General features: G+C 51.0%; 1 protein-coding gene across 1 annotated transcript; it reads left to right on the plus strand.

The window, feature by feature from the left end:
* The first annotated feature begins 229 nt into the window (after positions 1–229).
* On the plus strand, positions 230–17883 carry ENO1 (enolase 1). The gene is made up of 12 exons (XM_036255878.1): positions 230–366; positions 2508–2601; positions 7374–7469; positions 9192–9250; positions 11567–11636; positions 12094–12227; positions 12607–12829; positions 14330–14527; positions 15208–15409; positions 15853–15961; positions 16234–16292; positions 17468–17883. Exons 2-12 carry the CDS (start codon positions 2517–2519, stop codon positions 17535–17537), a joined length of 1305 nt encoding a protein of 434 aa, XP_036111771.1. The 5' UTR covers positions 230–366; positions 2508–2516; the 3' UTR covers positions 17538–17883.
* The last annotated feature ends 5932 nt before the right edge of the window (positions 17884–23815 follow it).

The raw sequence follows: 23815 nt of genomic DNA on the forward strand, positions 1-23815 counted from the left end.
GGTCCCAACGGGCGGCGGGAGTAAAGTGGGGCGAGGGCTCGCCCGCACCCCCACACAGCCGCCGGGGAGCCCCAGCACCGCGGCGCCCCACCTCCGCGGGTCGTTCGCCCCGTCCCCGCAGGAGCAAAGGCCGAAGTCGCGCCCCTTTCCCGGAGGCGAGGGCCCGAGTGACAAGGCGCCGGGCCAATGGCGAGGCGGCACGGCGGAGGCGGGAAGTGGGCGGGGTCTCCCGAGCTGGGCAGGAAGTCGAGGCGCTCGGCACAGACACGGGCTCAGGGTCTTCCGAGCGGCCACACCTGCTGACTTAGCGCTCCCCTCGAGTGTCTGCAGCACCCTCTTTCCCGGGCGGCGACATCCGGCAGCCAGGTGAGGACTCGGGGGAGGGCTGCCCAGCAGGCACCCAGGCAGGCGCGCGTGTGCCCTCCTGGGGCTGCGGCCCATCAGACGGCGTGCCCGGGGGTCGGCGGGTCGTGTAAAGGGCGAGTGGGCGCGTGAGCCGGCCTCCCCGCCCCCGCTGTGCGGCCCGAGGCCGGGCGCGGCGCCCGCTCTCCCCGGAGGGCTCATCCTGTGATTACGGAATTACGGGGCCACGTAACTGTCCTGGGAGCCCAGGAATCGAGCGCGCGGGCCACTTAACGAGGTGCTGGGAGTGGCAGGTCTGGGGGGAGACACAGGCCTAACCCGGGCGCTCGTTGAAGCCAAGCCCTTCCTAAAATGGAGCGAGGGGCCGGGAAAGGAGAGATGCGCAGGGAGCTAGAATCCCCTCCCCCACCAGCTGCCCCTGCTTCCCGCGGCTGGGTGCCCAGCCCGTCTGCTCGGAAATGAGCGGTGACTAATACAACTTCAGAAGGTGCTCATTCATGGGGAGACTGCAGCAGAACCGTCGGATGATGGGGAAGCCCTCCGGGCGACCTCCCCCAGCCCCGGCACGGGCTGCTCCCGGCTCCCCGGGCTGGCCACCGCCAGTGGGCCCCGATCTGACATAAAGAGGATGTAGTTTAAGAAAGCTGTGGGTTCCCTGCTTCCTCCGCCAGGAGGTCTTCGCTTTGGGTGGTGTGATGTGCTGGCTGACTTGCCTCCGGGGCACGTGTAGGCCCTGGCCGCGTGGCCCACACAGGGCGTCCCAGGGGGTCCAGCCCCAGTAGATACAAAGCTGTGAAGACTCCTGATGAGACCACTCTTCCTTCCTGCCTGTACTCCCCGACTTCTTTGCAACATCCAATTTAAAGCCAAGCTGAATTTGTTTTCACATCATGAAATAAGTTGATCACTAATAAACAAAAAATGAGCGCTTACAACAGTATGCTGAGGTAGTGTAGTGAAGATGTGTTTAAAAGTACATCAAAACCGAATTTTTTAAACAAATTACTCTTTTGTAAGTTAATAGATAAGAACCAGATATCTTTTACCCGTTCATGAATAAAATTCCAGTGTTACACCAGCAGCAAAGCTCCAGACGGACTTCAGCATCTAATTTTGAAACTTAAAAAAAAAGCCATTTGCTGCTTCAGAACATTCCAGAGAGTATTTTGCAGGGAGCCCAGCTAGGTCCTGGCTTCTGAACACTAATTCAGTTCCTTTCATCCACACTTCAGTCCTACAAGTGGTTCAGTGTCTTCCTTGGAGAGAAAGTAAGAGAGAGGCTTTCTTTGAAGACTTGCTATTTGCTCTTTGTAGCTGAAGTTTTTTTTAATGGTGTTTTCAAAGGAAGGCTCTTACCTTGGAGTACCTTAGTGTTCAAAGATAGAATCTTTCCTCTATTTAGAGATCATGACAGTTCATAATAAAGTTTTTTGTACAGGGTAAAATGCCCTTTGAAAGAAATACTAACTACATATCATTATTAATGTGTCCTATCTTGCTAAAGATCCAAGTACTGTGAGTTTTGAAAGACCCAGAAATTGGCAGTACAAAGATCACAGTGCACAGACCAAGGAGCTTACTGATTATCTAATATCCACCAGTTGAACATCCTACTGCTGCCTCAAGTTTAACTTGATGAAATATGTCCCAAACTTTTAATCCACTGTTTCACTAAAATCAGATTTTCTTTCTGTCCCCACCCCTATATTTAGTCCTAGATGGTTTTGCCTGTGACCTTCATGTACCCTTGGTCCTGACTTTGTCTCTCTGCATGCATGCCAACCCTCATTAACTAATTACAATAATTCCTTTCCAACTGCCCCCTCTTCAGCCATTCTCCATTAACACGGTCATCTTACCTGCTGGATTTGATTTTTCCCTGGCATACCTTCTCTGGCTTTCTTCGCTTATAGGACAAGGCCTGAATTGCTGGGGTTTAAGGCCTTACAGAGCTGAGCCGAAGGTATTTTTTAGGAGCAGTTCCCACTGCTTTCCAGCAGGCTTTCCCCATTCTAGCCAACCTGTCTGCGTCCAGTATTTAGTCCGGTGCAGGTTCTTTTAGTCTAGGAATCCTCAGAAGTGATCCCTGAGTGAATGAGTCAAGGCTGCGTTATGGTTTACTATGTGAACTCTCTTCCCCACAGAAATTCACGATGTCTATTCTCAAAGTGCATGCCAGAGAGATCTTCGACTCTCGTGGGAATCCCACTGTTGAGGTGGATCTCTACACCTCGAAAGGTATGGTGCCACGTCTGTTTCTCTAGTTCCTTCCACCACACTCTATTTTTGAAAACTTGCTTAAAGTGACAGAGTCTGGGGCAGGAAAATGTCTATTACTGTAAACGCCTTTCTTTTGTGTCTGCACGTGCTGGTGGATTGGTTCCCGACTAGGGTTGGGGGCGTTGTAAGGCAGGAGTCCTAGTGTTGCTGCTTCCTAGGTCAGTGAGGTGGGTAAGGTCAGACCTAGTCCCTAACTGGCCCCATCACTCGTTTGCTCTGAAGCTTGATGTGACCAGATCAGCAAGTGCAAATATAAATATAGCACTGTCACCTTTGTTTGCAGAAATCACTCTTTTAAAAAAAAAAAAGCCCTGGCTGGTTTGGCTCAGCAGTTGGAGCGTCAGCCTGCAGTCCGGAGAGACCTGGGTTCGGTTCCCGCCAAGGGCACGTACCTCGGTTGCAGTTTGTCCCCCGCCCTGGTTGGGTCGTGCAGGTGGCAGCCACTCTGTGTGTTCCTTTCACATGGATGTTTCTCTCTCCCTCCCTCCCTCCCACTCTATCTGAACAAAATATGGGGGGAAAAATTCTTTTTTTTTTTTTTAATCCTCACCCGAGGACATTTTTTTCTTTTTTGTTCTGTTTTTTTTTTTTTTTAAATCCTCAGCCAAGGACATTTTTTCCATTTTCTAACTGCTTAACTGCTGAGGCAAACCAGCAGGGCTGATTTTTTTTTTTTTAAGAGGGGGAGGTGGAGAGAGATAGAAACATCGATGTGAGAGGGAAGCATTGATCGGCTGCCTCCTGCACACCCCGCCACTAGGGATCGAGCCCACAACCCGGGCACGTGCCCTGACCAGGAATCTAACCCGGACCTCTCAGTCCATGGGACGACAATCCACTGAGCCACACCATTGGGCAGAAATCACTCTTAAACCAAGGATTGGGTACAGTTTTTACTTTTGGGTGTTGGGCTATTCTGAAGGTTCTTATTTTTACCTGCTATAAGTCCCCCTAGGAAGAGTTCACTTGCCTGTGTGGAAAAAAGAATAGAATGGGGACTTTTAAAACTTTCTCTGTTGCCCTGCTGGTGTGGCTCAGTGGATTGAGCATCACCACGTGTACCAACAGGTCACTGGTTCAATTCCCAGTCAGGGCACATGCCATGTTGCAGGCTCGATCCCCGGTAGGGGACATGCAGGAGGCAGCCAATAGATGTTTCTCTCTCATTCGTGTTTCTATCTCTCTCTCTCTTCCTTCTTTTCTTCCTCCAAAATAAATAACGTATTTTTTTAAAAAGAAAAAAGAAAAAAGTTCCTCTGTTGTCCTGGCCGGTTTTTGGCTCAGTGGTTAGAGCATCGGCCTGCGTACTGAAGGGTCGCAGGTTTGATTCCCAGTCAACGGCATGTACCTGAGTTGCAGGTTAGGTCCCTGGCCCCAGTTGCCATTGTGTAGGAGACAACCAATAGCCGTGTCTCTTACATTGATGTTTCTCTCTCCATCCCTCTTTTCCACTCTATCTAAAGCTCAATGGAAAAAATATCCTCAGGCCCAGCTAGTGTGGTTCAGTGGATTGAGCATCATTTCACGGATTGAGAGGTCCTGGTTCGATTCCCGGTCAGGGCACATACCCATGTTGTGGGCTCAATCCCCAGTGGGGGGGTCTGCAGAAGGTAGCCGATCGATGTTTTTCTTTCACATCAATGTTTCTATCTCTTTCCCTTCCTCTCTAAAAAATAAATTAAAAACAAAAGATATATCACCTTGTGTTACTACCTCCACAGTGTCTCATCTGTCTTCTAGTTGGACGTAGTGAGTGAGGTTGGAAGAGGAGGGTTGGGCAGAATCACCCAGTGGTGCTGAGCACGTGAACACCTGCCAGGCAGAGCTGAGTCACATTTGTGACTCACAGGCCTGGGTATGGCACCTCCAGCCCTTCCTTTCCTGTCCTCATCTCCTCTCCTCTCCCCCTGCCCAGGAAAGAAGCCCTTGAGCCCTGCCGGTTGGCTCCGCAGTTAGAGTCTGGGCCCCAGGACCAGAGGGTCTTGGGTTAGATTCTGGTCAAGGGCACATATCTGGGTTGCAGGTTTGACGCCTGGCCCCATTGGGGTCGTTTGGAGGCAACCAATTGGTGCGTCTCTCTCCCATTGTTTCTCTCTCCTTCTCCCTATCTAAAAATCAACGGGAAAATATCTTCAGATGAGGATTAACAAAAAATAAAAATAAAAAAGTAATATAAAAAAGAAAGCCCTTAATTCTAGATGTCATTGGCCAAAAGTGTGCCTGTGTTTTGCCTGTGCTCACTAACTGTGGTAGGCACTCTCTGGTAGGGGTTGTTCCCTCTGAGCTTGCGCTTAGAGTGGATGCCGTGGGCTCTCTGAGGATTTCTTGGCATCTTATGAAGTTGGTTTGCTTAGTCATTGGGTGGAACTTTCCACTTGGAAAGCAATGGACTTGAAATAACGGGAAAAGACTAAGACACTAGAAGATTGTAGGGAGTGGGGCCATTTTCTTTGAAACCCTTTAAAATGACTAAAATTAACATTTCTTAAAAATTTAAATATATGGAACTTTCCCTCTTCTGTCTTTTTTAATTTTTTATCTTCACCCAACGATATTTTCCCATTGGTTTTCAGATAGAGTGGAAGGGAGGGAGGGAGAAAGAAGAACATCGATGTGTGAGACACACATCTATTGGTTGCCTCGTGCACGACCCCAACCAGGGCTGGGGATCGAACTGCAGCCGAGGTACGTGCCCTTGACCAGAATCAATCCCTGAACTCTTTGGTCCCTGGGCCATTGCTCTAACCACTGGGCCAAGGCTCCCTCTGTGTCTTAATCCTTTTCATTTTTTTTTAAACAAGGACATTTTTCCATTTTTGGTTCAGGTGGAGTGGGAACGGGGGAGAAAGAGAGAAACATCAATGTGAAAGGGACACATTGAGTGGCTGCCACCCACACTACCCAACCAGGGCCGGGGACAAACTGCAACCGAGGTACGCGCCCTTAGCGGGAACCGAACCCGGGTCTCTCTGGGCCACAGGCCGATGCTCTAACCGCTGAGCCAAACCGACCAGGACTTAATCCTTTTCAAATAAAACAGGAAATAGTGGATTTATCAGCTTTTTGTCACTTCTTCCTTGGAGTCTCTACTTTAGAGCAGTCTTAGTTCACAGCAGAGTGGACGGGAGTAGCAGAGAGCTCGCCTGTACCAGCTGTCCATATCAAAGTGGTCCATTGGTTACAGTCATCCTGCCCTGACACTTTGTCACCCAAAGTCCATAGATCACATTAGGGTAACTCCTGCTTTTGTCGCTGCTTCACCTGGTCCAGTACCTGGTGAATATATAGAAAGCCAGGCCGTGCCCAAGAGAATGTCCTGCTCACACAGGGCAAAGACCCAGGCTTACTAACAGGTCACTTGATTACAATCCTGGCTGATTGCTTCTTTGTTTATTTGCTGTCACACCCCCACACACCCACCCTTCTTCAGACCTCAGGCTGGGAAATGCCTTACAGTTCCAAATAGATTGAGGAGTCTGCCTGCTCTTAACTGCTCCCCCAAGCCTGTCTCCCATGTAGCCAGATCTCAGCGCCGTCCTTGACACTCTCTGTCCCTCCAAGACTGGCCATTTTCCGCTCCACCTGCAAAGTGTAGCCAGATGGCTGGTTTCTGTATCTGCAAGACCGGGTTTAGTGCTTTGTGTTCTGGTGTCGTCAAACTGCACCTGTATTGTCTTGAGTCCTTTACCTCCCAGTCTGTCCTCTTTTCCGGTTTTTCTGCTGTGCAGAGAACCCCCAAGTAGCATTGTCACTGCTTAAACTGAAACAACTGAGCTGTAGAGATTCCTCTTAAGCCAACGCTTTCAAGACTTGAAAGCAGGTGACCTGATCCCAGGGTTGTCCGAGGGTGACTTAGCAGCAGTGCTCTCTCACGCCGGACTGTCTGAAATAACCTCAGAACGTTTCTATTGATTTGGTTACGTGTTGAAATGATAACGTCTTGGCTATATTTCCCGTTTTTAATTTTTTTTTTGTTTTGTTTTGTTTTGTTTTTTTTGGTATGTGCCCCTAGCGGGAACCGAACCTGGGACTCTCTGGTCCGCAGGCCAATGCTCCAACCACTGAGCCAAACCAGCCAGGGCCCGTTTTTAATTTTTATCTTCAACATAGCTGCTAGAAAACTGTAAATCCTGTAAGTGGCTCACATGTTTCTGTTGGGCAGTGCTCCTGGGTGGTCAGCAGACCCACTGCAGGGCATGAGGCGCTTGTTAGAGAGGAAGAATCTGGGACCCCCTGGTTTGCTCTGCATTTTTACAAGAGCCCCAGGTGATACATACGCACAATCAAGTTTGAAAAGCTCTATGTACTCTAAAGCTTTTTCTTTAAACTAGAGCGGCAGTTCTCAACCTGTGGGTCACAACCCCTTTGGGGGTCGAATGACCCTTTCACAGGGGCGCCTAAGACCATTGGAAAACACATATTTCCAATGGCGAGTCATAACAGCAAAATTAGTTATGAAGTAGCAACGAATGTAATTTTATGGTTGGGGCTCACCACAACATGAGTGAACATTAGGAAGGTTGAGAACCACTGAACTAGAGGAATTCATCAGCTTTGCTGCAGGGTCTGTGTTGCAGAAGCATGCAAACCAGGAAGAAGAAACCATCTGAGTCTCCCAGTTGGTGGAAGGAAGTAACAATGTTTCCCAGTAGCCCATGCCACCTGTGGGTGGGTGGCATGGGTGAGGGCTGTAACTTTCTTAACGTTCGTTTCCCTCCCTCAACAACCAGGTCTCTTCAGAGCTGCTGTGCCCAGTGGTGCCTCAACTGGTATCTACGAGGCTCTAGAACTCCGGGACAATGACAAGACCCGCTATATGGGCAAGGGTAAGAACCGTCACCCACAGCCTGCCCCAAGCATGGCTGTCAGAGCCCCCCACCCCCCTTGTATCTGAGGGTGAGAAGCCTCAGGTGTGGCCCACCCTGTTACAGCAAGCAACCTGAAGAGCTAAAGAGTTGCCTATTGGCTCCAAGGTTCCTACACCTACTGTAAACTCAGACGCAAGCATTTTTTGGTCTTGGCTTTTGTTTTTTAAGTTGTTTTTGTTTTGTTCTGGGGGTGGGGGGTGGGTTGATGAAGAGAGAAACATGGATCAGTTGCCTCCCTGTGCGCCCAGACCAGGAATCGAACCCACCACTTTTTGGTGTACGGGATGACGCTCCAGCCAACTGAGCCACACTGGCCACAGCTGGGGCAAGCGTTTTAATGCTTATTGCTGCTTGTCTCCGGCCTGTGAAAAACTCCTGGGTAGGCCAGGGAACCGGCAGATAAGAGGACATGTTAGTTAATACGAAAAGCCCTGCCGGGCTCCCAGGGCCTCCCGGACCCCAGCCCTCTTCAGGGGTCTCAGGGAAGCATCTGGAAGGTCTGGCTGACGGTGACCTGCACAGCAGTAGTAGCGGCTCGACCTTTGTTGACTGGTTCACGGAAGCATCACTGGCGGAGCTGGGAGCAGGGACCTAGGTCCCATTTTTGCGTTTATCTTCAGATAGGGCTAGGGGCGGGGAGACATCGACGTGAGAGAGACACATTGACTGGTTGCCACCCACATGACCCCAATCGGGGCCGGGGACAAACTGCAACTGAGGTACGTGCCCTTAGCGGGAACCGAACCCAAGTCTGTCTAGTCTGCAGGCTGACACTCTAACCGCAGAGCCAAACCGGCCAGGGCTAGTTCATTGTTCTGTGAATAGAACCAAACGACAGAAAGGTAGAGAGGGCTGGATCACATGTATTCTCGGGGGGGGGGGGGGGGCAATGTCACCCCAGGGGGCAGAAATTGGTTTTGCCCGAGAGGCAAAAAAAATATCCTACAGTATTGCCACAGTTTGTGGCCCACAAAGGGCCACGATGCCCTGGGGGAGCGCGAATATCGAAAGGTCTAAGGGGGCTGTGGGCACGGCAGTCAGGAGATAAGTTTGGAAGCACTCCCTGCGATCGGTGTTCTCGGTCCTACCCGATGGTCTACAAAGGGCCCTCCACGGGAACAGTGGCTCGGGGCCCGCTCGTGTGTGTGTGTCTGAAGTGGGACGGCGCTGTGCCTTAACCGGCAGGAGGGTGAACTCGCAGTCCCTGCACTGTCTTCCCGCCTTCTGTCCTCTCTCTCTCACTGTCCTTCACAGCCTTTCTCTTCTCTTCTTTCTTTTTTCCTTCTCTGTCACTCTGCACTGGTCAGGTGTCTCCAGACCCGTTAAGTATATTAATGAGTTCCTGGCACCAGCCTTGTGCACGCAGGTAACGCATTGCACGCCCTTTAGTTTTGCAGCTGGTGTTTCCAGTGCATGGTCTTGCCCGCTAACCTCCCCTGAGACACCGAGGCGGTTGCTCTGTGTGCGGCTCTAACCCGGGGGTCCTAGGAGAGAGCACTCAGACTGGGCCAGAAAGTCTTCCGATCTGGGGGGAGGGACATGGGGATTTGAAGGAGGTGCCAATCATTAAAGGGCTTCGGTGGGCTTTGGACTAGCTGGGTTCGCAGCAGTGGTTCCCCAGCAATGCTGCTCAAGCCTGTTTCATTACTGTCCGTAATCTGATTTGATTGCTCCTTCTAGGTGTCTCCAAGGCTGTTGAGCACATCAATAAAAGTATTGCGCCTGCCCTGATTAGCAAGGTAGGACCTGCCTCCTGATAACTAATGAATATTAATGTCATCAGAGCTGTCCCAGGCCAGCGGGCTTTCCTGTTTATGGAAGAGCTTATTCTGAGCGCTGAAGGTGCTGGGGGTTCCCTGTCAGCACGAGACTCGTGTGGCCTTTTCTAACCCACTCCCTGTGTGTCCACGTCTAACAGTGAATGGAACTAGAGCAGGGGGGTGGGAGGCTGCCTCAGAGCCTTGGCTTTTCCCCCCTGCTGCCTTGACCTTTGGGAAGTATACATCCAGGGGTGTTAGACGTAATATCCATGGTGACTGACTCATTTTTGTGAACTCTGGATTATCTGCTATATTTCTACTGACTACTTTTTTTCCTTCACCCGAGGACATTTTCCACTTTTTGCTCAGATAGAGTGGGAGGGAGAGAGAGGAAGAGAGAGAGAGAAACATCGACATGAAAGGGACACGTTGAGTGGCGGCCACCCGCATGACCAACCAGGGCCGGGGACAAACTGCAACTGAGGCACGTGCCCTTAGCGGAAACGAACCCGGGTCTCTCTGGACCGCAGGCCGACGCTCTAACTGCTGAGCCAAACCGGCCAGGGCTATTTCTACTGACTTTAAACAGTGGAGCTCTTGTTCAGTCTTACTTAGACTGTCACATATTAAAAGTAGGGCACTGTGGGCGAAGTAGGTCTGGGACCCAACAGCCCGAATGTCCAGCAGTTCTGCCTCATTATTCTCCCTCCGGAGCTCCTGCGGCCCTTGCACAGGGAACCGTTTGACAACCCCTGGCTGGAGAAGCTTTCTCAAGGCCCAGACCCGCCACAGCCTCACGTCTGTTCTTGGGTGTGGTCACCCCTCCTTGAATTCAGCCTGTGTGCTGGTGGCTCCTCTGTGTCTCCCCTGCTGGCTTGCTTTGGCCTGGCCTTTGGGACCCTGGAATTGGTCCTCCGTTTCTGCTTACTGCCCAGCCGGTGCATGCCTCCATTTTTTGTGCCCTTACCTGGCGTGACTAACAGCAAGCAGGGTTTTCCTGGACATTTTTTTTCCTTGGGAGAAAGAGGGAGACATACTTCAATCTAACTCTTGGTGAGGGTTGGTCCCTGAAGCCATCTGCTTAAGTAACTGCTGACTTTTTCCATATTTACCTTGTCAAAAGGCAAAAGGTGCCAAATTACCATGGCATGATGGATTTACATATGGTTTTATTTATTTTTATTTTATTTTTTGTTTGTTTGTTTTTTATCCTCACCCGAGGACATTTTTCCATTTTTTGTTCAGAGAGAGAGAGAGAAACATCGATGTGAAAGGAACACATCGAGTGGCTGCCACCCGCACAACCGACCAGGGCCGAGGACAAACTGCAACCGAGGTACATGCCCTTAGCGGGAACTGAACCCGGGTCTCTCAGGACCGCAGGCCGACGCTCTAACCGCTGAGCCAAACCAGCCAGGACTACATATGGTTTTATATATGAGTTTCTAGAACATGATAAATGAAAGGACACATCATTATGATTCAATTATGAAGTTTTTGTTTTGTTTCTTTATTGATTTGAGAGGGAGAGAAAGATAGAAGCATTGATTGGCTGCCTCCTGCACGCCCCACTCTGGTGATTGGGCCCACAATCTGGGCATGTGCCCTGACCGGGAATCAAACCAGTGACCTCTTGGTACATGGGTCAATGCTTACCATTGACCCACACCGGCTGGGCCAATTATGAAGTTTTAAAGTAATACCAACTTTTATTAAAAATTGACATTGAGCCAGTTTTCAAGATGCCAGTTTTATTACTTTACAATCTCACCAAAAGTATTCGTCTTGAGTATTCATCAACTGTTCCGCTAAATGGTTTTGGACTATTGCAAGAGTCACATCTCCCGTCAGCTGCTGAAGTGGGCCGTCACTGCGGACGGCGAGGGTGGCGCTGCTGAGTGCATAGCCTGCCCCTCGAGGGCGAAGCCCGTTTGAGTGAACAGTGTCCGATACCGCCCTACGAGTCACATTTTGTAGTAACACCTTAGCATGCACCAGTCGATTCTGTCTTATGTACGGTGTAACTTAGGGCTCCCCAGGTAGACTTACCTTTGCACACAAGGACCATATCTTGTGTATTTCTTTATTGGCTCCCTAGTCCTTGGAAAAATGTCTGATAGTGTTAAAGCAAATGAAGGGCAGTTTTGTGTCTCCTCGTTTTTTCGGGAATTTCCCCCCTTTTTGCCTGTCACATGTGTAACAGAACTGATTTGGACTTGGCACAGTTCAGACTTGTCTGCTTCCATGGTGAGTCCAGAGACCGTGCAGATAGTGACGTCACCCCTCTCCCTGCAGAAACTGAGCGTGGTGGAGCAGGAGAAGATCGACAAGCTGATGATAGAGATGGACGGAACGGAGAACAAGTGTGAGTGGTCCGAAGTGGACTCCCTGCCAGGGGAGGTCATGGTCCCCAGGAGACCTGGTGACCGTTTGCGGGGAGGTTGTGTAGTCCCTAACAGTGAACTACGTGAAGACTATGGTGTCCCCTAATTTTCCTGCCTCCCCTTAATAAGTCACAATTTTAGATATCATAGCCAGTGACGGCAGTACGTCTGAGGGTTACTCAAAAGAGTAGTCCTTTACGCTAAATCCAGCAATTTGTGGAATTTGCCCCCATTCCATACACCAAAGAAGGGGCTCTCTCTTGAGGGGAACAGCAGATGAGGCCACGTGGCATGCAATCTGCATTCCTAGCTTGAACATGGAAAGTAAATCAGGTGAGGGAAAGGTTCAGGGTGCAGTCCAAGGTGCACTCAGGCCGGAAGGCCAGCAGGAGGAACGTTGAAGAGTAAGAAGTACCTCAATTAACTCTTCTGTTCCAGCTAAGTTTGGTGCGAACGCCATTCTGGGAGTGTCCCTGGCGGTCTGCAAGGCTGGGGCTGTTGAGAAGGGAGTGCCCCTGTACCGCCACATTGCTGACCTGGCTGGCAATGCCGAGGTCGTCTTGCCAGTTCCGGTGAGTGGCTTCTTTGGGAGTTGGGAACATTAGCTTTCTGGTGGGGGCCCGAGACCACCTACCTTGATCGCATCCGCCTGTGTCTCCCAACATGGTGGACGTGAGCAGGCTCTGGAGGTCTCAGTGGCGGTGATTCGAATTCTCTGCTCCCCAAGTCCTTGATGGTTGATGGGGGGTGAAAATCGTCCTCGCTGGGCTGTGTGCTTTCACTGAGGGAGTAGCGGGTGCTCAGAATGGCGAGTGCCTCTGAAGGTCATTGCAGTTATCAAGGGTGACCAGGGAGCATTCACAGCCACAAGTGGCCGTGCAGTTGGATGTCGCGCGGCTTGGTGCTCCGGGGGCTTCTCTGGGCTGATCCTGTACTCTCTGTCTCTCCCAGGCTTTTAATGTCATCAATGGTGGTTCTCACGCTGGCAACAAGCTGGCCATGCAGGAGTTCATGATCCTCCCCGTCGGTGCCACCAGCTTCAAGGAAGCCATGCGCATTGGAGCGGAGGTGTACCACAACCTAAAGAACGTCATCAAGGATAAGTACGGGAAAGATGCCACCAACGTAGGAGATGAAGGCGGCTTTGCTCCCAACATCCTGGAGAATAAAGAAGGTGAGGCTCTGGGCTAGAGGGACCCCAAGTTCTGTGGCACTGTCCCGTCACCCCCCACCTCTGCCCCTGATGGTGGGTCTTCCACACCTACCACCAGGGAGCGATGCTCTTTCCACCTTTTGTTCAGCAGAACTGCAGTCTGGGGTGGGTGGGAGCTAGCCCTTCTTCTTTTTTAGTAGCAGGGATTTTTTATTCGTTGGACTTCTAAATGGCCTGGTTTGCTGGCATTGGGCTGGTGGGCTGTAGAGGCCGTTTATTTCTCTCGCTCCATCTGGCAGTGGCAAAGGTGTGACATCTCTGTCCGAGGAGATGCCGTGTGTACAGGACTGATCAGTGCTGTGTGGTTCCTCCCACCGCGGGGAAGCTCACGCAGGCTGCGTTTTCTTTTTCCTTAGGCACAGAATTCAGTGTGAGCATTGAACAGAGGGTACAGAAATCATGGCTGATCCTGGCTGGCATGGCTCAGTTGGGCACAGAAGGGTTGCCAGTTTGATTCTTGGGCACTGCCCAGGTCTCAGGCTTGATCTCTGGTAGGAGGTATGCAGGAGGCAGTAAATCAATGTTCCCCTCTCACATTGATGTTTCTTTCTCTCCTTCTTCCTCTAAAAAAAATCAATTAGAAGTATTTTAAGAGAGAGAGAAGTCATGGCTGAGTATTTTTTGCGTTAGAAGGAAAGGACTCGAGCATCTTTGGCTGCCTTCAAGGGCACCTGGTGAAGGAGAACATCCGTCCTGCTCTGTGGTCAGCGCCAGTCGTCCCTCGCTGCTTCGCACTTCAACTTTCACATCTTCACTCTGTCACGGTTTTTCAAATATAGTATAATCTTTTTTTAAAAAAACCACGATAGAGTGAAGCTGCAAAAGTCGAAGCGCAAGTGGCAGGGACAACTGTATAAGTAAAGATTCCTACTTCGCGGAAATTCATTTATGGTGGTAGAGTCTGGAACTGATGGACCGCGATCAGCGAGGGCCGACTGCATAGGATATTGATGGTGTTCGGCCCTTTGACCTATGAACAGTGGCCTTTTCACGTGGTTTCTGTGTTTTTGCTGTGAACAGGAGCCACGTGTGAGAGTTAGTTTCCCTACAGACAGTGCTGCCGAGTGAGGCAGAGCCTGGGTCCTGGGCCCCCGTCCTGGGCTCTGCTCCCCTGGGCTGTCTTGGATCCCAGGCCCTGTTCCTCAGGACAGCTGATCTCAGCTGGTCGCTGTACCTGTATCTTGGCCAGCATAGAGTTTGGGCACTAAATTGGGGGGCGTCTGTCAGCGAGAGCCTCTTTTCTGAGACGCAGGATTGCATTTCCCGCTGGGTGATGCACTAGGGGTTTCTCGCCAGTGGTTTCTCGCCCCAGAGCAGAAAGAAGGAACTGGAATCCTTGAAGCTGATGGTGGGGCCAGAGCACCTCTGGGTCTGGGTCACGGGTCCCATTTGGCAGCTATTAGAGAAAACTGTGTCTCTGACTGGTCTCCAACCCCATTGTCGCCCGCCTTGTGTCCCCAGCACTGGAGCTGCTGAAGCATGCCATCGCGAAAGCTGGCTACAGCGACAAGGTGGTCATCGGCATGGACGTGGCTGCCTCTGAGTTCTTCAGGTCTGGGAAGTATGACCTGGACTTCAAGTCACCCGATGACCCCAGCAGATACATCACCCCTGACGAGCTGGCCAACCTGTACAAGTCCTTCATCAAGGACTACCCCGGTGAGTGCTTCCCGAGCGCCGCCGCCTCCAGCGCTGGGGCAAGGTGACCGCAGCACTCCGCCTGCTGGTGACGGCGCCAGCGTGAGAATGGGGCGGCGGCCCAGCGCGCTGTCCCCGAGGGACAGTTCAGACGCACACCGAGAGCAGAGGGCTTCCCAGAGGCAGCTGGTGCTGCGGAGGAGTCGGGGTGGTTCTGCAGTGACTCTGACGGTTGTCACGGTCACAGCAGCCGCCTAAGCAGATGGGTCTTGGTGTTGTCGTAGAGGTGAGGGGAGCAAGCTTTGTCAGGCAGGCTGAGCTGGGCGCACCTGCAGGTCCTGTGCTCACTTAACGCACGTAGGAAGGTAGGGACTCTTAGTACCATTTTATAGGAGGAAATGGCACAGAGGGGTCAGTAAGTTGCCCAAGGGCGCTCAACAAATGATTCAGACCAGAAAGGCTGCCCTGAGCCCTTGTGTGTGACCTTGGAGCTAAATAATTCGCTCAAGGTAGAGCCGAGATGCAAACCACCCTGGGCAGGTAAGTACCCCACTAAAAGCCTGTGAGTCCCAGGATGGCGGGTGACTGTGCCGTCACAGGAGTAGGTTGGCAGGGCAGGCGTGAGCTGGGGAGCTGTTCCTGCCCTGTAGGTGAGGTGCGGCTGGGGGCTCACTGATGCCGTGCGGCGCCCCTTTCCGCAGTGGTGTCCATCGAAGACCCCTTCGACCAGGACGACTGGGAAGCGTGGCAGAAGTTCACTGCGAGCGCGGGAATCCAGGTGGTGGGCGACGACCTCACAGTGACCAACCCGAAGCGTATCGCCAAGGCCGTGAGCGAGAAATCCTGCAACTGCCTCCTGCTCAAAGTGAACCAGATCGGCTCGGTGACCGAGTCCATTCAGGCGTGAGTGCCCCGGGGGAGCAGCCCCTCGGTGTTGAGCCCTCCTGCCTGGAGCTGTGGCAGGGTTGCTCGTGTGAACTCGCGGGGACTTGTGAAGGAAGCGATGGCACCAAGGGGACTGGGGCATTGGGCATTTGTGGCCTAATCCTGACCCCACTTTGTGGCCCTAGACTTGTAATTTAATTTCACACGGGGAACTTCAGAGAAAAGTCTCACTCCCCTCAAGAAAGCTATGCCTGGTTTTTAAATGTGACCAGAGGGCCGATGAGGTCCCTGGGGTGCGTGAATGCAGAGGAAGGCCACCGTCTCCCCCAGGCCGGCCACTCCCGGGTCCTGGTCCTCCCCTGGTCTCCTGCCGTGGGTGGTGAGGCATGTCACCAGGAGGGCCAGCAGGGGCTCTTGTGGAAACGGAGTTGGTGGCATCTGGGTGGTTTCCTGGCTTCTAGGTGCAAGCTGGCCCAGTCCAGCGGGTGGGGCGTCATGGTGTCGCATCGCTCCGGGGAGACTGAAGACACCTTCATCGCTGACCTGGTGGTGGGGCTCTGCACTGGGCAGGTAAGGAGCTCCCTGGAATGAAAGCTGGTCCTTCCTTCCCTCTGACCTCAGCTTCCTGAACACAAAATGGGGGCGGGGGCCACGAATGGGTCCTGGATGCCGCTTTTCTTCTTCCTCTCTTGTGGATGCCCTCTTTCTCCCCTTCTTTCTAGGGTCAAAAACCCTCCTTAAAAAATTGTTCTTTCTCATCCCCGGCACTGTCCTTGCCCAAAATGCCTACCAAGATCCAATGTGCACTAGAAGCAAACATAACCTTTCTTTTCTCTTCCCAGATCAAGACTGGTGCGCCTTGCCGATCTGAGCGCTTGGCCAAGTACAACCAGATCCTCAGGTAAAGAGGACGCCTGTGCTGAGTGCGTGGGCACTGCCCTCCACTGGGAGCTCCTGGCTCTTTGGGGCTGGTGCAGGTCATGGGGACTGAGCAGTGTTAAGCTAGAGCAGAGGTGGGTGCGGAACCTGGGATGCCTGCCTTACCACATTGCCCCAAAGCAGAGTCTGGTCCGTGCAATGCTGCCATCTGCTGGTGGAAGAGGGAATAGGCTCCCTGTTGGACAATCATAGAATTTTAAGAGCCTTGGTGATTATCTAATTTAGCACCATTGTTTTCTGGACAAGGAAATCATTGGGGGTCAGAGAGATGCAGAAAATTGCCAAAGGGCAGACATCAGGGTTTTGCTTTGGGATGTTCTGGTCCTCCCGTTTTTTATCTTGGTTGTATCCTTAGGAGGCTCCCAAATCCAGGGAGACTTGCCGCCGCCCCCGTTTTTTATTAGTTTTTCCAGGCTTGCAGGGAAGAGATATACCCATTTTTAAGCCCTGCCACCTCACTCCTTTAAAAGTGTCCTGGAAAGTTTTAAGCATAGAAGAAGCAACAGTAAAACGTACGCCCTTTCCCATCACCCCGACTTAACAGCTGTCGCTGTTCCTCCATGCTCGTGTTGTCAGCACCACACTTGTGATTTTAAAGCCAATTCCAGGCGTCTTAGGGTTTCACCTGCACATACTTCAGTATGTATCTCTTTCAGATAAAGGTATTTTTGGGATAACCACTCTGATTATAGTGCCCCGGGTTAGTAGTAAGTCTGTAATGTCAGTTACAAGTCTGTCATCTGTTCAGTCCCCAGGCTCCTGTGTTCACACTCAGTTCCCCTCCTTTTTTCCCCATGCTGCTTAGTAGTTGAAGAAACTGGGTTTTCCTTTCATTTAAAAAAGGGTTTTTTTTAATATTCAAAGAAATAACGATTGTGATGTTTCTTCTGTTTTGTCCTTCGGAAACATTACGGGGGTAGAGCAGAGGAGGCAGGGCTATAGGTGGACAGCAGCCTGCTGGGGGAGGGGGAGTGAGTGCCCCTCTGTCCCCAGCTTCTCGGAGACCCTCAATTTCAGAGGGTTTGAGTGAATTGTACAGACCGGGCGAGTATGGGGTCTCAGAGTCTCTGGATGAGAAAGCTTACTGCACTGAGATCTGACTTCTGTTTTCTCCTCCCCCTCTCTCTGCTTCCCAAGAATTGAAGAGGAGCTGGGCAGCAAGGCCAGCTTTGCCGGCAGGAACTTCAGAAACCCCTTGGCCAAGTAAGCTCTGGGCAGGCGAGCCCCTGAGCCCTGTCATTAGACCTCCGCACGGGCAGCTCAAGGCCCCCAGCCGATGTCTGCAGGGCCTCTGGTAGTTCAGTGCCCCGTCCCCTCCCTGTGGTGCGCTCACTGCTTCCTTAGAACTACAAAAGCCGAGCTTGACCATCTGGAACCCTGGTGGAAACCCTGACCCCGTAGTCCTGTGATTGCCCCAAATCATTGTTTTTCTCACCTCGCTTCTCAAGTGTCTGGAGCCAAGTGTATCTGCATTGTAATCTCCGAGGTGTCCACAGGCAAGATCCCCAGTGGTTTGTGAGCAAAATAAAATGGCTTCAGTGTCTGTAGGAATACTCTGTGTGTGCGTGTGTAGAACAGTCTGTGAGTCTCTGTCCTTGTGCCTTGGGGCGTTGCCATAGGCCTGCAAGAGTTCGAGGCTTTGTGTCCTGAAAAAGGGGACAAGGAGTTTGTTGACATTTGCCGAAGTCCTTGGAAGGGCATTTTAGGTGAGGACGAGTGCAGTGTCCTTCCGTAGGAGTCAGGTCAGGTGGGAGGCCCAGTGTGACTTCGAGTTTGTGCGTCTCATTGGAGCAGAGACAAATGAGGAGCTGTTAGAGGTCACCCAGGGCAGTGGCATGTCAGCCACCTGACCATATTGCCCACCAGAGGGACTGCAGTTACCGTCCTGGGCAAGCTGGGGCACAGGCTCTTGGTTCTGGGAACAGGTGAAAGAATGGCCAAAGATAGCTCCGGGAGGAAGGGCATCTCAAGGGTCTCGGAACCCCGTTTCGATGGATTAAATTTTAATTTTACTCCTCTTGTTTCACTGACCTTATTTCAGAAGTTACAGGGGCCGATGCCCACTGGGTTGGGGTGTGCTGGCGTGAACATTGCACTGCGGGGAGCTCTGCTCTGGAGTAAGGAGGCAGCACGTGTATTACAGAGTGAAATGCTGTGGTTGCTTGCTCTCTGCCCCTTGGAGTTTGATGCTTTATTAGCATTTTATTCCTCCCCTAAAAGAATTTGATCAGTCTATTGAGTTGTTTTTAATATTCAGTCGGGACTAGGAGGCCCCCAGGTGGACATTCTTATTTATTGCACACCTATCGGAATTGAACCCAAAAAGCAGAATCAGTAAGTGAAGATACCTGTATTGAGAGATTAACCACAAGGAATCGGCTTCCGTGATTGTGGGATTTGGCTGAGCAAATCCAAAATCCATAGGGTAGTCAGCCAGAAGGGAGGTGACCAGGACAACTCCACGGGCACAGGTGAAGTGCCAGTTCACAGGTAGAATTCATTTTGGGGTAATGGGGCAGGGGACCACAAGCCCTGATGTAAGACCTTTCATCTGATTCCGTCAGGCCCGTGCAGATCACCCAGGGTAATTCGTTAAGGTCAACTGATGAGTGGCTTCAGTTACGTCTTCGAAGTAGCTTCACAATAATACCTAGATTAGTATCTTAACAGGACTTCAATTAGGCTGACACGTCACAAAGTCATCACAGTCTAACCTTTGTCATGCTGCACCCGCACACGTCTTATACCATGATCTCCAAACCACAGCAGTGACATGGGTAACTCGCACGTGCAACCAACCACTCACCCGTTCCAGGTTTGAATGACGAGTGTCCGTCTGACATTTGGCTCTGGAGGGACCTGGTAGTCTTACTAAAGTGTTTGTCCCAACTTGAAAACCACAGGTTGGTGTTAGTGTTTGTTTATTTTTATTTATTTATCTTTTAATTCTCACCCAAGGATATTTTTCCACTTATCTTCAGGTAGAGTGGGAGGGAGAGAAAATCAACGTGAGAGGGACACATTGACTGGTTGCCTCCTTCATGACCTCAACCAGGGCCGGGGACGAACCGCAACTGAGGTACGTGCCCTTTACTGGAATCGAGCCCACGACTCTGGTTCGGGGGCTGACGCTTCACCACTGAGCCAAACGGCCAGGGCTGTGTTTATTTTTAATCCTCACTTGATGTATCGCTTTCATGGAAGTGAGAGAGAAACATTGATCGGTTGCCCCTTCCCTTACACACCTGGACTAGGGATGGAGCCCACAACCTGTATGTGCCATAACCAGGAATCTAACCTGTGACACTTCAACCAGTTGAGCTATATCAGCCAGGGCAGCATTAGTATTTTTGTTTTTTTAATCCTCACCCGAGGATATTTTTCCATTTTTTGTTTAGATAGAGTGGGAGGGAGAGAGAGAAACATCAACATGAAAGGGACAGACACATCAAGTGGCTGCCACCCGCACAATCCAACCAGGGCCGGGGACAAACTGCAACCAAGGTACATGCCCTTAGTGGGAACTGAATCCAGGTCTCTGGACCGCAGGCTGACGCTCTAACCGCTGAGCCAAACTGTCCAGGGCGCCATTAGTCTTTTTAAGCTTGGTTTAATGTCAACATTTTTTTTTTTAATCTTCACCCGAGGGTATTTTTGTAATTGTCTCAGATAGAGTGGGAGGGAGGGAGGGAGAGAGAAACATCACGAAGTGAGAGGGACTCATCACCTGGTTGCCTCCCACATGACCCCGACCAGGGCTGGGTACAAACCGCAATTGACGCATGTCCCCTTGACCGGAATCAAACCTGCAACTCTTTGGTTCTCAGGCTGACACTAACCAGTGAGCCAGACCAGCCATGACTAATGTCAACATTTTCTGACACTGATTTTTAAAACAGTTACCTGACCGGTAGATAAAGGCATTTGTCATTCGGGTTCAAGGGCAAGTGTAGGTAGTAGGAGTCCTTTCAAATATGCTCCTCCCTGAAAGAAGGCTGTGATGGGGCTGGTCAAGGAAGGACCACGGACAGGTTCTGACCCAGCAGACATGAGGCTTCAAGATGTCCTGGGTTTTAGCCATGTCTCTGGATCATGTGACTTTACAAGAACTTTGTTTTTAAAGTAAACATTTATTAGCACGTGTTCACATTCACAGTCTCTGGGCTTTTTTTTTTTTTTTTTTTTTTTTACTTTATATTACAAACGCTTTTCCACAAAACACGTATATCTCCCCTGACTGGGTATTTCAGTTGGTTAGAGCATCGTCCCAGTACACCAAGGTTGTGAGTTTGATCCCCAGTCAGGGCACATAAAAGGGTCAATCCATGAGTGCATAAATGAATGGAACAACAGCCCTGGCCGGTTTGGCTCAGTGCTAGAGTGTTGGCCCGTGGACCAGTGAGTCACGGGTTCGATTCTGGTCAAGGGCATGTACCTCAGTTGTGGTTCATCTCCGGCCCTGGTTGGGGTCATGGTCGTGGGGGAGGCAACCAGTCAATATGTCCTCTCACTTCGATGTTTCTTTCTCTCCCTCCTACTGTTTCTGAAGACAAATAGAAAAATATCTTCGAGTGAGGATTTTTTAAATGAGTGGAACAACAAATCAATGTTTCTCTTTCTTCCTCTCTAAAATATCAATTTTAAAAAGAAAGTGAAAAGTTGAAATAAAACCATGTATATCCCATGTGTCCTTCAACTTCCAAATTACTACACTTCTGCCATTCGAACAAAAACCAACTGACAATGGGAGCAGTGTGGTTCTCTAACTTGGCCATGCAGCACAGTCACCTGGGGGCTTCTGAACCTCCCGCCCCGTGCCCAGACGAGCACCGCAGTCTCGGGTGCAGATAAAGCATCAGCCACTCTCAAAGACCCAGCTGACTGGTGTGTGCAGCCCAGCTTGAGAACACTGGTGCAGAGCAATGAACTGCAGGGCTGCTGCTGACCGGGCACAGCTGGGTGCCAGGCCTTCCCTGAACACCCCCAGCCCTGGCACTTGTTAAAAGGAAAGCAGCTGAGGCCGGAAGATGGCAGCTGAATGCCATGAACACAAGCCCCAGAGCGGGGCCATGTTTCGGGGAGGGGGCCCTGCGGGGCTGGGGCCTATGGATGCAGCAAGTCCGCCCCCCCAACAGCCACAGCGCGGGCAGTGCAGCGGCTGAGCACGGCCGGAGCCAGGCGGCCTGGGCTTGGGTCCTGGCCCGTCCTCTGAACCAGTGCTTCCACTTGCCGTCTGTGAAATGGGGCCAGTAGGATAGCACAACCTCGGGTCATTACAGAATGAGGACCAGAAGGAGTCACATCGGTGTGGGCTCCCACTTGGAATAAAGCGAATTCAATCAGACGCGGATACACTTACGAGGTACAGGGTACAGGGACTGAGGAGGGAGGTCTTCAGTGCATGTAAAGGACCTGTGGCCGTGGTTAAACAAAAGGGAGAGGCTGTGGAATGGAGTGTTGGCAGCACCCCCAGGAGGAGCGCTAGGGCCCCCTGAACCAGTCGGGAACAACCTCGTTGGAGTGTAATTGACATGTAGGAACAGGCGCCCGTGTAGTGAGTGGACACCGGAGCCAACAGCATGACAGTCAAGACAATTCCAGCACCCCCAAGAGTTCCTTGAGCCCCTTCCCAATCAGTTCTACCCCCAATCCCTGACCCAGTGTTTCTTTGTTTTTTTTAATCCTCACCTGAGGATATTTCTCCATTGATGTTTTCAGATAGAGTGGGAGAGAGAGAAACTGATTGGTTGCCTCCTGCACAACCCCAACCGGGCACAGGGGTTGAACTAGAAACAGGTACGTGCCCTTGACTGGGAATCCAACTGGTGACTCTTCAGTCCGAGGGCTGATGCTCTAACCACTGAGCAAATTGGCCAGAGCTGGACCCAGTATTTTTTTAAAATTCTAATTATCGAAATCTAAAAAAACATTTCTTGTAAACACAGTTTCTGGGTTATAACAGGTTAGAAAATTGATACACTGGGCCTGATTCTCACATACGTGGCCAGTTGTCAGCTTTTGAACCTGCAACCCCTGGTCCACGGTCTCTTTGGCAAGCGATCTTCCCAGTTCCTTCCTTTTCTGTAGAAGCCCTCTACCTCAACCGGTCCCAGCGTGTCCCTGCCATTGGCAACCGACCTGGTGCCCTAAGGAAGCAAGGACTCCCCAGACACAGTCTCGAACTCTCGCGCTCATCTAGGACCCAGAAATGAGGCAGGCAGGTACCACCATCTAATTATGCTCCTCAGGTCTTAATGGGAGGCCACCTGGCCAGTGGCATCCTTACTTCCTGCCCATCAGGCTGCGTGCTGTCCGCTGGGACCAGGGGTGATAGCAGACTCATTTGCATATGTGACCTGAGTAATTAAACCCAGGTGCCCCAGGGGTGAGAAGTAAGCACATTAATGCCGGAGCACAGAAACCCTCCAATACCACCCTCACCAGCCACCACTTCTGAGACTGGCTCTCACTGCTGACAGTCACCCTCTGGCTCCCTCTGGGCCACCAGACTGTCCATGACTGCACGTGTTTGAGGGGGGTATGCTCAGGCCTAATTGGGGCCCGCTTCCTTTACTCAGACTTCTCTAGGGCTCCTGATCCTATAATGGAGAATGGCCTAGTCTTTTTTTTTCAATAGCGGCAAAATACACATAGCAAACTTTCAACCTTTCTTTTTTTTGTGGTACGTGCCCCTAGCGGGAACCGAACCCAGGACTCTCTGGTCCGCAGGCCAACATTCAACCACTGAGCCAAACTGGCCAGGGCCAACCATTTTCAAGTGTACAATTCAGTGACATTAAGTACACTCAACATTCATATAACCATCATATTAACTATTTCCAGGACTTTATTATCCCAAACAGAAACTCGACACCCATTAGGCAATAACTTCCCATTTCTTGCTTCCCCCAATCTCTGGTACCTTTTACTCTTTTCTCTCTAAATTTGCCTACTCTAGGTGTTTTATATAATAAGGGTCTTGTACAATATATATATTTTTTGGGGGGGGGGGGTCTGGCTTATTTTACTTGGCATAGTGTTTTCAAGGTTTATACATGTGTCAATATTTAATTCCTTTTTACAGCTGAATAATATTCCATTTTGTGGATATACCACATTTGTTTATCCATTCCTCTGTTAGGCACTTGGATTATTTGTACCTATTGACTTAAAAAAAAATTTTTTTTTTCTTTATTGATATTAGAGAGAGGAAGGGAGAGGAAGAGAGAGATAGAAACATCGATGAGAGAGAACATCAGTTGGCTGCCTCCTGCATGCCCCCCACTGGGGATCGAGCCCACAACCTGGGCACGTGCCCTGACCAGGAATCAAACTGGCGACCTCTTGGTGCAGGGTCCACGCTCCACCCGAGCCACACCAGCCGGGCCCTATTGACTACTATGAATAACACTTCTATGAATGTTGCTGTACAAATACGTGTTTGAGTCCCTGCTTTCTATTCTCTTAGCTATATACTTAGCAGTA

This window comes from Molossus molossus, unplaced genomic scaffold, assembly GCF_014108415.1.
Source record: "Molossus molossus isolate mMolMol1 unplaced genomic scaffold, mMolMol1.p scaffold_m16_p_12, whole genome shotgun sequence".
Lineage (NCBI taxonomy): Eukaryota > Metazoa > Chordata > Mammalia > Chiroptera > Molossidae > Molossus > Molossus molossus.